The sequence below is a fragment of the Perca flavescens genome, chromosome 16 (genome assembly GCF_004354835.1).
Source record: "Perca flavescens isolate YP-PL-M2 chromosome 16, PFLA_1.0, whole genome shotgun sequence".
In the NCBI taxonomy this organism is placed as follows: domain Eukaryota; kingdom Metazoa; phylum Chordata; class Actinopteri; order Perciformes; family Percidae; genus Perca; species Perca flavescens.
Window position 1 is genome coordinate 9666647 of NC_041346.1, and position 18845 is coordinate 9685491.

At 40.7% G+C, this 18845-nt stretch overlaps 1 protein-coding gene across 1 annotated transcript in view; it reads left to right on the plus strand.

The window, feature by feature from the left end:
* igsf9a (immunoglobulin superfamily, member 9a) overlaps nucleotides 1-18845 on the plus strand; it is a 77280-nt gene that overhangs the window by 13477 nt on the left and 44958 nt on the right. Inside the window, exons 2-4 of the mRNA XM_028601592.1 lie at nucleotides 1423-1517; nucleotides 1672-1872; nucleotides 15936-16082. Coding sequence (XP_028457393.1) covers nucleotides 1457-1517; nucleotides 1672-1872; nucleotides 15936-16082 — 409 coding nt within the window. The 5' untranslated portion in view covers nucleotides 1423-1456. The remainder of the gene's footprint in view (nucleotides 1-1422; nucleotides 1518-1671; nucleotides 1873-15935; nucleotides 16083-18845) is intronic.

Below are 18845 nucleotides of genomic sequence, written 5' to 3' on the forward strand. Positions count from 1 at the left end.
TTGTTTTATGTACTGTACATGGAACAGAGAGCCAGTTGCTTGCTCTTATCTGGCACACTTCATGATGTTTGCCTTTTATGAGGGTGTAGATGGGTTAACCTTTGCTCTTTACGTGGGTGTACCGTAATTAACTCAGCTTAATGAGATGTTCTAGGTATAGGCGAAAGCAAGCGAGCCTGGGTTGATGTGGGGCTATAGAGCTTATATCAGCCCATTTTCTGTCAAATCTGACCTTAACCAGCAGCAATTGTGGCCCTCCGTAGGATACAAGACCTCCCATCAGCATGTGTGGCATTTACTAATTTAGAGAGACATTTCCTACAGTAGTGTGATGATTGATTCTTTGTGTGTGTGTGTGTGTGTGTGTGTGTGTGTGTGTGTGTGTGTGTGTGTGTGTGTGTGTGTGTGTGTGTGTGTGTGTGTGTGTGTGTGTGTGTGTGTGTGTGTGTGTGTATCTATCTTAAATGTGACCTGTCATGTGGATTTCCTCCTCTGGTTTACACATTTGATCAAATGGAAGCAGTGGTTGTTTTGACCAGGATGAATCGGTAGCAGCGTCTTGACATTATGTTGCACTCTTTGGGGTCTTGGTGTAGCCTGTCGCTACCATCAGCTCAACTCCTCTCTAGGGCTGGGTACCTAAGGATTAAATCTCATCAGTGAGCCAATAAGCATGCAGCATGCTTCTACCAAGATCTAATAATGTTTGTGATGGGCTGTTAAACGTTACATGTCATAGAGACCACGCAGGAAAAACAAGAGACGGCTCACGTAGTAGGAGCTGAAAAATAAATTTGTGCCATAATGTGTAGGATTTTTGTCCTTTCTTTCAAAGTTTTTGTTGCTTTTTATTTTCAGGAGCTGAAATATAAATAGTTGTATCATAATGTGCAATGTTGTCATTTCTTTTTGTTTAATAAAATTTTAATATAAAAATCGAAAAAAGTATTGTTAATGAACCGTTATTAAAGTCACGGTATCGGTACCAGTACCAAAGATTTTTGAATCGATACCCAGCCCTGCTCATCCCTGTCCTTGAGTGCTGAGTCTCCTGGCTGTCTCAGCCAAATGTCTTCATTGATGTGCTCTAAATAAAACACTTAGATGTCGCTCCACACGTGACTCTCAAGAGATTTATGTGACATTTATGACATTTACTTTCAGAAAAGGATATAGGGCCAGAGCGTTTTCTGGCAGCAGAGGCAGCTCTGCCCATTTGTGTAATGATATGGGATGAATTCCAGTTATTGGAAAGCTGTATAAAATCTAAGCGCTCCTCTCCTCCTGTCTATAAAATTATGACAGAAGCGGTAGCGCCGCTGAAGCCTTTTTAGTTTGAAAATCTGTCACAGATGGCTGTCTTCTTGCAATGCAGCCAAGGAAAAAATGTGATTGTAACAATTGTGTCTCTTTTGCCAACAGATTGAACATGCTGCAGGTTGTATGAGTGACAGATATGGGGCCAGCGGGATCATATTTGCAGACTTTCACTGTGGTGGCACTTTTTTGCCTATTTTGTAAGTATCTCCCTCGTTTGATTAGAAAGATATTTTGCATCCCACTTTCATTTCGACTAAACTTTTCCATGATATGTGCACACCTTTTGTCCAAAGGAATCCTCCCATCACATATAGCAGTAAAGTAATTTTCCTTTTTACGTCTGACAAACAGTGACTATTGAAGGTGCAAGGCCAGAGGTGCTTGGAAAGGTCGGAGGCTTGGTGGAGTTGGAGTGTAGTTTTCCTCCATCGGAGCCAGCTGCCGTGTCTTCAGCCTCCCTGCATGTGGTGGAATGGGTTCGACAGGGTCTCGACATCCCCGTCCTGATCAAATTTGGATCATACGCGCCTCGCCTCCATCCACAATATGAGGGTGAGCATCTATGGAAAGGATCACAATACGTAATCCAACTGAAAATTGTAATGGTATATGCATCCATGCTGTTGCACTGATTACTATAATTGTCTGCCATTGACTGAAGCAGCATATTGCATGCATATGGGCGACATGCCTGCTCTACATGTAAAGGATAATTATGGCAATGTTGAACCTAGGCTTTCTTTTATATGGCTTGATGACATTTTATTCTTAATCAAACTTTTTGAACTTTTATGCATTGCTTGCTAGTGTTCATGTCATGTGGAAAGATGGTGGAGAGTGGGATTTTAACACTTTAACTTGCAAATAGATCCTGATTGAAACATTGGCATTGCAAATATTATCAGCAACTGCCATCTTATCATAGATATATCTGTATTGGCGTCTGTATATAGCTAATGTTGGCCGCAAAATAACAAGATAATTGCGTAACAGAAATGCCAAAGACATATCTGAAGTACTTTACAAACCGAATCACAATTGGCGATGCACCGATCCAACTTTTTTAACCCCGTTACGATACCTGGGCTTTGGGAATCGGCCGATGCAGAGTACCGATCCAATACCAGTGTTTCATTAATAGGCACTATGCCTCCCTGTGTGGAAGTGACTGTGGTCATTCTTTTATGTGTAAGGCACAAACATTCTCACACCTTAACGACAGAATGGGTTGGTTGTCAATGACTCCCAAAATGAGTTTTTTTTATTTACCTTAGCATGAGGTATGAATGAGGACGTAACTTGATGTCACAGACCGTCATTCCCTCACGGATTGAGGTCAGTAAAAGGGTAAATTGAAAAAAAAAAAAAAATACTCCCATGAGCGCAACGTGGCATGGGCAAAAGCCAGAAAATCAAATACGAACTGTGACTGGCCGGTCTTCAGGCAACTGCGCGATGCATGTACTCTCAAAATTAAAAAAGCCTAAGCTGATCATTTTCTTTCTCAAACCACTCATAACCTGAATAATCCATCAACATTTTGGAAAACTATCAAATCATTATCAGAAAACAGTAAAGGCCAGGAGCTTCCTTCAAGCATTGTGATGGACTCTCAAAAAGTTACTGACAAGGCCAAAATGCTTGATTGTTTCAATGAACATTTTATAGCGTCAGGATTTTTATTTGAGTCATTCAATCCTCAACCTGAGTGTTCCTCTACAGTTGAGACTGTTGGTCCGGACCCTTCTAGTCAGTCTTTTAGTTTCAGTCCTATTAGAGTTTCAGACGTAAATAAAGCCCTCAAGCATTTGGACACAACTAAATCTGCAGTCCCTGATAAACTGGATCCCTACTTTTTAAAGCTAGCAGCAAATTGTATTACCGTGCCTTTAACTAATATATTTTTATTCTGTGCTTGAATACAAATGTCATTGCTCCCATTTGGAAATCAGTCTGTCCTGGTCAAGGTTCTAGAATCCCTTGTCAGTGATTAATTAAAGGATTTTTTAAAACGGTAATAATGTTTTATCTGACATCCAATCTGGTTTTAGAAAAAGGCATAGTACGTCGGCAGCTCTTAAGGTTTTAAATGACTTTATTGAATCCATGGACAACAATCAGCATTGTGCAGCCCTTTTTATTGACCTTTCTAAGGCATTTGATACAGTGGACCACATAGCGCTTAAGACTGTGTAAGGCTGGACTTTCTAAACAAACTGTCAGCTGGTTTGTTACCTTACAGACAGAACTCAGTGTGTGCAGGCGGAGGGCAGCACTTCTCGCTATCTCAGAATAACAAAAGGCATGCCTCAGGAGTCAGTCTTGGGCACACTTCATCCTCTATATCAATAACATTGATCATAACGTGTCTAAAGTGAAATTTCATTTTTATGCTGATGACACTGTACTATATTGCTCAGCACCGACCGCAGACCAGGCCCTCTCCCAGTTACAACTTGCTTTTAACACGCTTCAACAGAATCTTTATGATTTAAAACTTCCCAGGGTACAAAGATTAAATGTGTTTCTAAGTACAGATATCATGCTATTTTAATAGATGAATCTCTTTCTTTTACCCTTCATATTCAGCAGCTATCAAAAAGATTAAAACTCAAACTAGGGTTTTATTTCAGAATCAAACCCTGCCGTTCGAATCTAGAAACAGTCTGGTTGCTGCCACTTTTATGTCTATACTTGACTTTGGTGATGTTTTATACATGCATGCTTTGTCTCAAAGTTAACATGCACTGGACACTGTATACCATGGATCTCTGAGGTTCATCACTGGTTTTAAAGCCCTCACCCACCATTGTGAACTGTATGAACGTGTTGGATGGCCTTCTTTATCAACACAGACACTTTAACACTGGCATATCTTCATATACAAGGCTATTTTAGGTCTACTTCCATCCTACCTTCTGACCTATAGCAGTGTAAATAGTATCGGGACTTACAATCTTCGTTCCCAGGATCTTTTCCTTCTGTCTGTTCCAAAGGTTAGAACTGAGCTGGGGGAAAAAAGTTTGCGGCTCCCTCTACATGGAATAAGTTACAGAAATCCATAAAACGTAATGATCTGGTCTCATTGGTCGCTTTTAGGAGGATGTTGATTGACTTGGAGGCAGCCACATCTGGCTGTAGATGTTTTATCTGATGGGTTTAGGATTGTGGTTGACTTTGAGGGATTTGTTGTTTTATGTTATTGTGTATTTTGTGTTTGTATGTATGTGTGGTTGTACTGCTGCTTATCTTGGCCAGGACACTCTTGAAAAATATATTTTTAATCTCAATGAGTCTCTTCCTAGTTAAATAAAGGTAAATAAATAATTAAAGCTGCAAGCAGCATTGGATGGGCCCTTGCTCCTCTGCGTATGTCGGGGTTACTGGACGCCACTCCTTGCGACCGTGCATTTGTGCGGCACTCAGACACTGCAAATCGTTACCAATGAAAAGGGAACTCCCTGCTGAGTTCAATGATACCTCACACAAGACTCTACGTCATACAGTTCATTAGCTGTGAAAAGGGGCGTGGTTTAAGCATAGGGGGCAGGCCAAACCATGAACAATGAAAAGGGAACTCTATGCTGAGTTCAATGATACCTCACACAAGACTCTACCTTAAATGGGTCATTAGTTATGAAAATGGGCATGGCTAACGCATAGGGGGCAGGTGAAACCATCACCAATCAAAAAGGAACTCTCTGCTGAGTTAAATGATACCAAGACTCTACCTTAAATGGTTCAAAAGCCATAAAAGGGGGCGTGGTCTGAGTATATGAGCATATAGGGGCCGGCTCATTATCACAAGTAGACCACACATTCTAAGTTTCATGTAAATCGGATGATGTTTGCCATATAAGGACAATTTCCCGTTGCCAGCAGAGAGAGGGGGGGGGGGCGCTATGACCAAAAGTCAGTATTGGCCTGTATATGTCCTCAGGCCTGGAACCTTGTTGATTGTGGGAAATTTAATGCAGATATGACAATGTACACTGTAGTTACAGCCACTTTCTCGTTCATCGCTAAACACTGAAAATGGTCGCCACTCCCACACCATTTGACAAAATGTTTTTCTTTTGAATAACTTTTCATCTTTAATGTCTTAAGAAGACACAGACCAAATTTGAAGTTGATCAGATGAAATCTCTAGGAGGAGTTTGTTAAAGTACGACGTGGAAATGGCCAAAATCACACTAATTTCGAACTTTCAATTCAAAATGGCGGACTTCCTGTTGGGTTTAGGGTATGGCTCCAACGACGTTTTTTGTAGATCTTGACATGCTTCATATGTGTACCAAGTTTCGTGAGTCTACGTTAAACGTACTGCAGGCGCTCAATTTTTTTAATTTTGCAGGGGGCACTAGCGAGCCATTTCTGTGCGCCTATTCCCAAAACCCTTAAAATCACCAGAATTGATGCGACCGCCAATTTTGGTGAGTTTTTGAGTATGGTAATCCCCTCAAAAAGGCGATTCATTTGCAGAAAATAATAATTCCTTCAGTTTCAATAGGGCCTTCGCCGCTGTCTGCGCTCAGGCCCTAAATAATTAATTGTTGGCATGTTAGCATGCTTCAGGGACCCAATAGCATGGCTGTAGACTCTTAGTCTAGTACAGCAAGTAAAACTTTGCTAAATATCCCACAATAATAAAAGTAACAGATCTTAAAGACACCATGTATGCAAATCTTGGTGCAGGTCTCCATTGTGCTTTAATATGTTTTTGGCTCTTCAATTTTATTGCAAACCAAAACTGTGAGTGAAGCAGGGACCCCTTTTTTTTTTTTTTTTTTTTTTTAAAACCAAAATCAGTCGTCATTATGACTGTTGAAAACGATCCGACTGAGATGGTTACGACATGCTTCAGTCCCAGTTTCTTCCTGTGAAAGAATGTAACCAGTATCTGGGACACAGAGTATATTCAGTACCACACCTTAATGTCCTTTCAAGTGGGAGCTACTTTTAAAGGACCTAAGACTCTCGCATTGCATCATCATCTTTTGTGCACTTTCTGCTCACAGGTCCAAGAACAAAGAGTCTGTGGGGGAAAGGTTCCTCAATAGACCAGGAATACCTTTTGTGTAGCTCCTGTTATCCATAAGTCACAAACAATGGGACCAGTGTGGACAAAAGGAAAGCATGTCTGGGAGGCTCAGATCCTCCTTTTTTCAGAGGCGTTTTTATTTTCCAGAGAGCTGCCTGAAGAGAAACTCAACCTATTGACCTTTCCAAAGGCTATTGGAATATCTGCTGGAGCACCATGTAGGGTTTTGACTAAAATGCAGTTTTAGAAATAAACCCAGCAGTCATATTGATACCACTTCAAAGAATGAAACAAATTCCTACTCTTTTTATATTCAGGTGAGAGCAGACAGCCCCTACCACTTTTTCAGCAAGTTGAATATCGGTAGAGTCAAGGTTTCATTTAACAATACAACAATTAAACTTTTAACCTTAGAAGTCCTATTTATCCATTATTGCATCATGCATGATTACAAATGCATGCTGCGCAGCTAAACATTGCTCAAGCCCACAGAACTTGATTTTTAAATTCTTGTGGAGATCCCAAAGTTTTCAAAGACCAAATAGGTCAGGCTCAAGTTTGGGGAAATGTGTATTCAATGATGCTAAAGAATTCTAGAATACTTTTGATTTGATGGAGGTTGAAGTATTTCATCCAGTGTAAACATTGTATAGCCTAAATGAAGGTGTGCCGACCGCCATCTACTGTAGGTAATATACTGACTAATAATACCTAAACAACAAAAAGATCCAAACTGTCCCTATTATGGAAAATAAAAGTGTGGAAAACCTGTTTGTCGATCAGCAGGTAATTTACGAAATAAAAAAGGCTACACATTTCTAGATTAAATTTAGAACTTTTCTCAATCTCATACCATTATAAAATGATTGCCTTTGCCTTTTTAACTGTTGTTCATGCCAAAATAAGCAATGAAAAGACGTCACCTTGGGCTCTGGGAACTCAAAAACTTTTTTTTTTTTTGTCTGACATTTAAACTAATTTTAATTTTAATAATTACCAATTTAGCTTTTACAACCCACTATTTCACTGCCTACGGGACACTAGAGTATGTATTTTTTTATTTATTCTTCAACGCACTTTTCCGTCTCATAATACTTTTCTACTTCCCTATCCTGTCTGGGTCACTCAGGCTGAAGCCCCTACTGAGAATGTAAATCTTTAAAAAACGGCTCACATATATATTGTTTTATTTCCTAAAACAGCTGGGCAGTGTAGTTTTTTTTTCGCCAACCTGCCCCACGACCCATAACCAACAGTGTTCCAGTCAATAACCAACAAGGAGTTGGTTGAATTATGAATACGCATTACTGCAGTGATGGCTCAACCAACTCCTTCTTGTCGGTTATTGGCTGGAACACAGTTTGTTATGGTTCGTGGTGCAGGTTGGCGCAGTTTGTTTTTGTTGCCGTTTGTGGAGCCTGAGCTGTCTTCAGAGATCGCATTTTTTTACAGTGTGTTCAGGGGACAGGCAGCTATCGGATAGTGAGGAGATGTTTGCTGTATGTGACGAAAGATGTTGTAGCCTAAAAAACGCGTCACATCATACATAGAGCACCTTTAAACAGAAGTAAAAAAAGTGCATTTGTTAGGGTTTATTTTTAGCTGCGGATTAATGCTATGTATGTATACCACCAGGACGATGTATGTGGGATTGAGTCAAAATAAACTCGTCACCCCCCGCTGCAACAGTGTGGCTCATTAACACATTTTTAATAGTTTTTGATCAACAATGGCGCTCTATGGCACAAAGGAAAAACATATATCAGACTTTGACTAAATAGAAAATGCGAGTTACACTTTAAGTTGCTTACACATATAGCTGATGGCCGACTGTTGACCGAAAAGCCAGTCGAAATGATCAGTCTCCCCGTGTTGGTCCAAAGACAGAACACCCCAAAAAGATGAGACGTAATACATCTCTATAACAGCAGGCGGCGCTAATCTGTATTTTTGCCCAAGAAATGAAAACCGGCAGTTGATTGGACGAACGCGCCACATGGGTTTGTTTTCTCTGGAAATTCAAAGCCAGACTGTCATGGCGGCCGTTCAGAATGCAATCTCATATTGTACTAAAATAGTTAACTGAAACGTGTTTCTGAAAACATTTTAAGCGAGAAATAGGCCGTGCAGTTGCTGAATCTGTCTTCATTTCAGATCAACAAAGGTCATTTTAAAAGATTTTCGTCAGATTTTGAGAGACTCTAGTCACGCTCATTCCGCTCCCCATTTCCGGGTGAGTCCAGACTGCCCTGCCGCCAACTGAACGTCTCAGGTCGGCCAAAATGAACGCCGACAGCCCCCCAGACTGACGACGGCACGGGACACACAGAACAGATTCGCGTCACTGACCTCACCAGACTGTCTAACGGCCGATAATCGGCTAAGTGTGTCCCGGCTATTACTTGAAGGTATCTACATAAGAGTGACATGACCCTGTCATGAACGTGTCCTAAACATAAACAAGTCATAAACGTTTGTGACATGACTCTTCTGTCATTAAGTGTCATGCGGTTTTTGTCATGACAAGTTAGGGTTAGGGTTCATGTGTCATGACTGTGTTATGACTGTGTCATGTGTTCATGACAGTGTCATGTCACTCTTATGTAGATACCTTCAAGTAAAGTGTTATCGAAAATGCTTAGTAGGATCAATTCATTGTTGCTTTTAGGCTCTGTTGACAATAATGAAAGTATAGATTATTCCCAGCGTTATCCTTAAGGCCACTAGGAGTACAATCTAGAAAATGTTTTGGTATCACCAATTCATTGGTTATACTGACATACAGTAAAGAGCAGTAATCATTCCATTAAGGTATGTGTTTGTCTAAGGATCCAAAATTGCTTTCAGCTGAGCCAAGGTTTGTCTTTCTCATTTGAGTGGAATGCCACTCCCTCACCCAACTCGAGCAGGAAATACGATACAGACATTTACATAGCAATAAAGTCAGGGTGAACCTTGGCTGATGAATTATCGTAAGCGGGAGCGGGGCAGGCTTTAATTCCAGCCCGGGCTCATAAAAGTCAGTAGCCTTTTGTCATGGACTGTGAAGATGATCCTTCAACATACACTGATGTCACACTTCATTACGCTGTATGTTAGTTTCAGAAGAAGCAGGGCAATATGCTCGTAGTAAAAAAATAAAAAAATAAAAAAATAAAATTTGCCTACCCTTTGGCCTGTGAATGCACTTCTTGTACACTTCACTCAACCATAAAGCATCCTGCCCCGAAAAAACACCTAGTTTGAAAAGGACAGGTATGCTAATCACATGCCTCTCCGGTGACAAACAGAAAAGCTCCTGTTCTTCAATGGATACAAAAGGATTTGAAAAAGTTGCTTCGTCCAATCTGATGCTGTGCTCGGGCTTTCTCGCAGGTACTGGCTGGTGTGGGAGTAACAGGTGCAGTATGGGAAACTCACCCATTTAGAGATGGACTGAGCTGTGTGGATTTCACCTCCTCGGGCTACGAATGTTCTCGGGTGTCTTAACTGTTTGGCTTTAGGTCCCAGAGTCCCACTGTTGTTAAGCTGTCGTGATTCTTATGGCTGCCAGAGTTAACCAAGTGATTCACTCTGTGGAGGCTCTTCTTTTCTTTTTTTTCCCCCAACCCGTCCTCCCTCTTTGTCGCCTTTTTTTTTTTTTTTTTTTTTTTTTTATAAGGATAAAAATCGAACTTTTCTGATTTCAGGCCACTCCATCCATTAATGTGCTTTGTGTTTGACAGTGTGTGCAGCCCCAGTGTGAGATACATTAGATTGTTCCTTTGGGAGTGTTAAGAGCTAAAAGGGTTTACACGTATTTGTTGTAATAGAACGGTAAAGATCAAAGGATTAGTGTCTGCTCTGTGAACAGGACCGAAAGTCCCTCAACACATACAGCTGCTGACTCTGTAAAAAACGTAAATACAGCTGTATAAATGCGCTGTTCGCAAGCTCTGCTTGCACATCCCATCACAATCAGCACGAGCATAGGGTGGGTGTGTGTTCGTAACACATTACACACAGTTAACATGGCTAATATGCTTCCTTTCCCACATGGACAAACGTGAGCATTTGCATTTGGATCGCTCGTGTTACGTTACAGAAGCGAGTAGCTTTTGCTCTCCGTTCAAATTGGATCACCACCACACAGCGGGGCTTGATAAAGCAACAAGCAGCGAGGAGTGAAACCTTATCTGCTTCCTTTTTCTAACCGAAACCTGAATGCCTCCGTGCGTCTTGCCATGCACTGACGACATCGCTCAGAGATGATGTGGGCTTCCTGCCCGGGAATATCCCATTCCAAGGGACATAAACGTCGGTGTAGCACAAAGAGGTATTGAATTGAAATCATTTTCCATACAGAGCCCTGTCCAAACCGAACAAGTCACTTTCTAGATGGTTCTCCAAAAGATTTTTTTGTCACTTAAAAAAACTTAATTTCCAAAATGTTATATATCCATTTTGGAAGAAAGGAAATCAATATCTCTGGCGTGCGCATCATTCACTCTGAATAAAACTGAGGAAGAAAATACAGTGTTCCTTTTGCCATTAGAGGGGCCTGCTTCTCCGTGAGCTTTATGCAGCATCACGAACCTGTTTTCATTTCAAAAGAATAGTTGATTCTGTTTTGTTATTTAGTGTATAAATAGTTTTGTACATCAAAGCATGATCCGCTTCACAATTCTCAGTGTTTTTACATAAAATGGACAATAGGAAACCCAAATACAGGAATACAGTCTAGTAAAGACAGCACTGGTAAAGCACTAATAACATAGAAATGGAAGCGGTACAGAGTAATTAACAATATTAAAGGGTAACTACCGTTTTTTTCAACCTGGACCCTACTTTCCTATGTTTTTGTGTCTAAGTAACTGATGGGAACAACAGTCTTTGAAATTGGTCCAGTATTAAGCGTGTAGGCTGTGACCGGGCTGCAATGTAACCCTTTATGGTGCCCAGAGTGCTGCTTTTGCCACTAAAAGGCTGAGATTATTGATCTAAGTGTCAGACAACATCACTACAGAGATGGACCTTTTTGAAACCTCTTTTAAGACTTTTTTGTTTAACCAGAAACAGCTCTGATATCGATCAGCAAATCCACCAGACTCCATTTAAAAAAAAAAAAAAATAAATAAATAAATAAATAAAACAATACTTTTAGTGGCTAAAAGTATTGTTTCTTTTTTTTTTTATTCACATGTAAATCGTTAAACTGTGTGTTTGTTTATTTCAGCCAAAACTAGAGTTGTGATAGTTGGAAAAGTGGAAAGACGACCCAAAATGGCTTTTCATAGTTTTATTTTGTTTGTCGACTTTGAATGAAGTGTATTTTATGATGCTAAAATGACGTACATGGAGTCTGGTGGCTTTAGCTAACGCAATTTTCGAGGATGTTTTTATGTTTTAAAAAAAGAATCTTACTCTTTCACAGAAAGGTCGACCTCCTTAGAAATCCTTTCCATAATGTTGTCAGACACTTAGAACATTAATCTGAGCCTGTCGGCGGCAAAACGAGCACTTTTGTGAAGGTAAATACAAGCTGCACGATTGCCCTATTAACTTACATCGTAGCTTGTTTCGCCGTTGCCAACTGCAGCGATCTCACTTAATACTGGACTAGGGCTGCAACTAACGATTATTTTAATAATCGATTAATCTGTCGATTATTTTTTCGATTAATCGATGAATCGGATAAAAAAAAAGCATTCATTTACATCAACTCAATACATACATACTTGTTGTTTTAGTTAATAGTTGTGTAAAGGTAAGTAACCCAAATAGCAAATACAGACAGACACACACACACACACACACACACACACACACACACACACACACTTATTCATTAAATTATTACCATCATTGTAGTTCCATTCCATTGTAGCAAGTTAAGTTCATTTATACACCACACACTAATATATTTTTCAACAATAACTGATATGGGACAAAGCACATAATATATGCATGACAACAGATTGAAAAATGAATGGGCCAAAAAAGGCGAGTGAATAAAACCGTGTCTTTAGTCTTGCAAACTATACCACCCCTGCTTTATTACTGTTATTACTGAGCTAACGCTAGCTTGTCATGCTAGTCAGCTGGATAACGAGTAAACAGCAGCACCAGAAGAGCTACTGGAGGGACGGTACGTTCCTCACTTCAGAACGGAACAGAAGTAGGATAGTGTAGTGACTTTACCCTGCTGTTGAACTCCCTTCCTCCTCACCAAGGACTCCAACAGGTTTACGTTTTAGGTGCTGACTCATCACCGTGGTGCGCCCACTGGGTGCGCCCCTGCCATGCCGTGTTGCTTTTGCTTATCTTGCAATTAACACGTTTTTGATTTATTTAGTGTGAAATGATCCCACACCTTGGATGACTTGGGTCGTACTGATTTCTCTGCCTCCGCCGAGTGTTTCAGAGCAACGTTACGGGTCTCCCGGTCTCTCTCCGTATTTCCTCTACCCCCGCTCTGCGCTTTTTTTCTTTTCTTTCGCTCCGCGCTGTTCCGCTCCGCGCTGTTCCGCTCCGCGCTCAACTCAATTTTTTTTTTAATTTCCGCTACTGAGTGGCGTAATAGTTGCGCAACACAACGAATCGATAATGAAATTCGTTGTCAACTTTTTTAGTAATCGAATTTTATCGATTTTATCGATTCGTTGTTGCAGCCTTATACTGGACCAATGTCAAAGATTGTTGTTCCCATCAGTCACCATCCAGGTTAAAAAAAAAGTAGTTACCAAGGAACACCACCTAAATTAAGAATTACAATGTTATTTCCATGGCCTAGGAAAGTTTGATCAATATTTGTGAACTTGAGCTACTCTATCGAAACCAGAGAACTAAGTCTCACACTAGTGATGTCAGGTATAAAGTCTAGAGCTGCTTTGTGGACAACAACTGTGTTACGTTTGTTCCTTATGTACGACAAACTTCCTTATGAGAACTCTTTATTACTTTAACAGCCTCGTCAAACCATGTAGGCTACCCACTCGTTGTGCCAAACGCTGTTCACTTCCTGTGCATGCTAAGACGTCTGGGTAATTTAGTACAATAAACCTTTATCAACGCAGAATGGGTGACAGCTTTCTTTTTTATACCCAAAATTAGTTTTAAGATGTGTTTTTCAAAGACTCAGTAAAGGATCTCTCTTCAAAACGCTGTCAAATGACTTCACACACAGGTTAGAAATTCACATTTCAGTTGAATGCAGATTAGTTTTAATTTTCTTTTGAAAGGAAGATGATGACCCCCGCATTTAATATTCTAATATACTTCAAAACCAGCAGAGTCTGCAGACTGAAGCGTTTCATTTGTAAAGAGTTGTATTTTGTCTCAGCGCTGAATGGTTTTGTGTTTCTCTGTCACCTGAGAGTGTATTGAGGTACAATGCCTTCGGGGGCGTGTGGTGGTGGTGGTGGGGGGGGAAGAGTGTGTGTGTGTGTGTGTGTGTGTGTGTGTGTGTGTGTGTGAATTAAATGATATTGTTTTGCGTGGACTGTTCCAAAAGTGAGTGGCGGAGGAGGAGTGTGTTATTGGTGGGGGTGGGGCTTCTGTCTTCTACCTATTGTTGGTATGATTTTCACCCCTATTTGGTTACCTGCGTCATCATGTATGCAATGGTTCTAGTCTGTTATTTTACAACATTTTGAAGCAGCACATCTGTTAGGATGTTTTGATAACTTAATGTTGGAGAAAATCAAGCATAGGGGAGTTATTTTTTGTATTTAAACTCAACGGCAATAACGACTATTTTCGCAGGGGTCCTCAGATCAGTTTTATTAAATACAAATACACTATTTGGCCAAAACCACCTCTTTCCAAAACCATGGCCATTAACATGCTGCTATTACAGCCTCCACTTGTTTTGCAGAGGTTGTGAGGTCCGACACTGATGATATGCAAATGATATGTGGAAATAAACAATACATTGGTGAATTTGAATTGGTGAATCAACTAAATACATAAATGGAAATACAATAGTAGTTAGTAATACCATTTTGTAGTGCGGCAACAAATTCTGCAATACATTAAAATACAATACAAATCAACAGTGAAAACACCTTGAACTCTGACATTTACCTTAATACTTTTCCTGTTTAACTTTTCTGTTTTCATTCAGAACACAAGATCAAATAAGAGTTTACTTGCCAAATGTGCAAAATAATGGTTTTCAATGATTACATTGTTTTTGTGATCATTAGGAGCCGAAATTAAAATCGCGATTTCAATCAAATTTGATTACGGAAAAAATCTAAATCATTCCAATGAACTACTGCTCTATTTTTATGATTTTTGGCTAGGAGTGAGTTTGGATTGAAAGAGAAAAGTGAAACTGTGTTGTTTTACTTACAGCAACAATTCAAAGCTACGTTTGCATAAGTTAACTACAATCGTGAGTTGTTTGGACACCGAGGAACACAGCGAAGCATGTGTTGAATGCATGCATGCACTTGTTGTTTTTACACTCTTGGGCATGCACAGCGCAAACACAGAGACGTAGACAGATATGTAATCTCAATTTCCCTCTTTCTCACTCTGCTCTCCCTCTCCCACTCAATATACATCGCATTCAAGCCACTTGCAATCATACATTTTTCATGTGGCAGCAGTTATGGCGTTGGGTCCTGCTCTGTAGTTCACCTCCACCCTTTCCTTCCTTCTTTATCTGACGACTCCCAGTCACGTTTTCCACACCATCCCTGCCTCAGCACAACCTTTTTTTTTTTTTTTTTTTTTTTTCTGAGGTGCTATACTGACCTATATCACACTGAGCCAGTAAACATGAGAGGGGGAGGGGGGGCAACTGCCAGGGGTCAAAGTTTGGATTTTGAAATGCTCTAATCCCCCCGAATGTTTGCTGATGTGTTTTTAGCTCTACTTTAACCCTCCCTTCCCTCTTCTCCCCTGTGGATTTAGTCCCCTTTGGCAGCTTGGAAAGTAAATAAGGTGTGTTATCGCTGTCAACATACCTAACTCCAACTTCCTGGTTCTTTTTGACTGTCCCACCCTGCCACAGTCACCAGAAATCAGAGCCTCTGTTAATAATTACCATCGCCCGTCATCTCAGTGGCACTGAGGGCTTCCACGCTGCACTGTTTGCCATCTTCCTGTTTTTATTTCTGGGATGGTGCAGAGAGAAGATTGTGTGCCCTCAATAATGCTTTCATTGACAGTTTCTCTTCAGCCAGGCTGTTCCGTGCTGTTAGGTCGCTGCACAATTGCCTGTCTGATAAAGTGTGAAAAACTCGAAGGACAGCAGAAAGATGTGGGCTGCAGACTGGGACAGATAAAGAGTTGATGCTGCGAGCTATGCTTCAGCTCGAGGGAGCCTTCACCTGGCAACCAGGAGATCACATTTCTTTTATTTGTGTGTGTGTGTGTGTGTGTGTGTGTGTGGTGTTAGGTGTTGTTTGTGTGTGCGACAAACCTTCAGGCACGTTTGTGGACCGTGTTCTTTTCCAGTATCACGAAGATTCACACGGCCCAGACTTAGGAGATGACAAGTGAAATCATCATCATGTGCAGTTGGTCTGTCTCATGGCCTTCACGCCTGCCCCCTCACCTGTTTACCTGCACTGTGTTTTTGCAGGGCGGGTGTCTCTGGTACGAATCACTGACCTGAAGCTGGGCGACCTGCAGCTGGATGACCAGGGCTTGTACGAGTGTCGAGTCCTCTTACTGGATGAACCCACGGATGAGCTGCAAAATGGCACCTGGACTCAGCTTTCTGTAACCGGTGAGGGGGTGTGTGTGTGAGCATGTGTGCACGCGTGTGTGTGTGTGTGTGTGTGTGTGTGTGTGTGTGTGTGTGTGTGTGTGTGTGTGTGTGTGTGTGTGTGTGTGTGTGTGTGTGTGTGTGTGTGTGTGTGTGTGTGTGTGTGTGTGTGTGTGTGTGTGTGTGTGTGTGTGCGTGCATGCGTGGGTGTTGTTTTTCTCTTGCTTCAGAGGACAAAATCGATGATCCCAATGTAAACAAAGCACAAAACCTGTTGGAACAATAAATCACATTTGGTCTGGATACATAAGATGGCCATTGCCTGTGTCAATCAAAACGCAGGAAGTCAGAATTGATCACTTACTCTTCAGTGGTAATTCAACTACAAACAACCGAGAAAGGCCAGCCTCAAGTAGGCATGTGTATAGGGCTGGGTATTGAACCTCAATACCTTTTTGCTACAAACTGAAATATGTCTGTAACACAAAGTATAAAAAAAACAAAGTTATTGTACGGCTGCTTGTTTCTAGACAAAATGTATTCTATGAGAAGTTTGGCAAAAAAAGGGCCTTTTTAGAAAAGAAATGCTTAATTTGTATTAGGTCGCACCTTTCAATTAAATATACTTTAATTTATAGGTTCAAAAATGTTATCGAATGGGCCCTTAATGTGGAAATGAAACTTGAATTGTCCTCTATTTTTGTGTAAGGAAATATAAACTATAAATATACTGACATTTTCCATCTTTCAAAAGAATAGAATACATTTTCTATATGTATTTGTGGAAACATTGTATAAGCTGCAAGCCTCTGAGTAGGTGTTTCCCATGGCAGTCGCTTGACTGACACTTATGGGCCGGTGTTGCTAGGAGACCCACTGTCGGCTCCTAACGTGCGCCACTGGCTAAAGCACGTCATAGCGCTGTAGCCTACGCTGCTATCCGTTTCATACATGTAGTGTTATTTCAACGCCTGCTGAGTCATCGGCAGCTCACACAGCGTTGTGTTCGTCCCACATTCTAGAAAGGAAAGTGGGTTTAGTTAGCGTTATCTGTAGGTCTTTCACGGGCCCCTTTGTGAGGATGGCAAGACTCCTTAAAAGTCTTTATTGTCCAGTTCAGAGTCCAGCACCGGGTCAAGTACCCGCTGGTAAAAAATATATATATTCATATAATATCACGAGCATGAGTAAAAATGAACTAAATGCCTGCGGGCAGCGGGTGACAACAAAAATATGTTTTGTTTTTTCTGAAGAATTCAGAAATGAAAATTATTATTATTATTATTATTATTATTATTATTATTATTCTTCACAAACAAACTGGCACAAGACTTGATTGACATTGGTGGCAGTTTGGATACTCAGCAGCTTCCGCCTGATCCAACAACTATATCACACAGAGGACGGAGGACGTTTTGACAAAACATCATTCCGGTGCGGAGCATGCAGCGGACTGATAGCAACGGGGCAGTTGGTTGAGATTAGCGGACGGATGATTATCGCCAAATCAGTTATCTTTGTGTCAGTTTGCGCTGCTTTGAAAACCTCACGGGTGACTGGTCCGGTCGTGATACTTATATTACCGGGTCGGGTCCAAATTTGACTTTGAGACAATTGAGGGTAACAGGCCTGTTCCAGTACTGGGCTTTAAAGGGTGTGGGTGTGTGTGTGTTTTAGCTAAACTGGACCCGTGCAGACTCTGATCCAGTTATCTTGTAGTAGGTCCTATATTTCAGTTTGTCACTTCCTATACAATGACATGATTTTAGCAACTGTCCATATCTGGGCTAAATAATGCAAATCTATGTGTTCCCAATACATGCGGATGTTCTGTTTTTCAGCCTCATTATGCCGTTAACTTATTGAACTAAAACTCCTCCATACCATCTTCCCTCACATCTTGTCTTCCATTACATTTATCCTGTAAAGCACTGCCTGTTTGCTATATTTATAGCCTTGCCTAACCCTTGTTTTAAACTTAAACTTTTTCAATAACTATTTTTTTTTGTCAAACTTTCTAAACAGATCAGGGAATTTGGATAACTTGTGACTTTCTTCACGCACTAAAGTTATCATTATACATATTGATGGTTTTGAATAATAAATCTATGTATGAAATATGAATCATTATTCTTTTGTGCTTTGAAGTTCATCCATATTTGGGAAAACCTTTGCCATGACTCTGCGCACAGACCTACAGAACAAAGTATCAGTGCACGCTGCAGATCAAAGCGAGGCGAGACACTTTCCCAGATTTAGTCACAGAGCCGGTCTAGAGATAAGAATTATAATAGATGATGACTGTGTACTTGAGGCCTTGGATGTAACATCACTGACGTGCCCTGCAGGTACGCTCTTCACATGCTGTTCTTCGCGCTGTGCCTCAACATACGAGATAGTCAGTGGCCTCCACAGGCTGGAGATACAGAACTCAAAGAACCAGTTCTGTTCAAAAGCTCATTTATCAGGGACTAGAGGGAGTAAATGGTCGTTTGGCAGGTGTTTTTCTAATTATAGACCAGAGTTTCGCCAGGTCCCTCCTGTGTACAGACAATAAAACAAACCTCTCAACCTGTAATCCTCTAAAGTTCTCTGGTTATTTATTATACAAAAGTACAATAAGGGTATGAGTCCCAGGAAATTGCAATAAAATGATGAAGTTGCAAGTTTCTGTTTGGAGTTAGACATCAAAAGAAAAGGCTCTCTGTATGTTCTCTGATGGGATCTGAGACTTTAAGTGGCAGCAAAACATTCATGCTAGCAGATCTAAAAAAAACAGCCCTA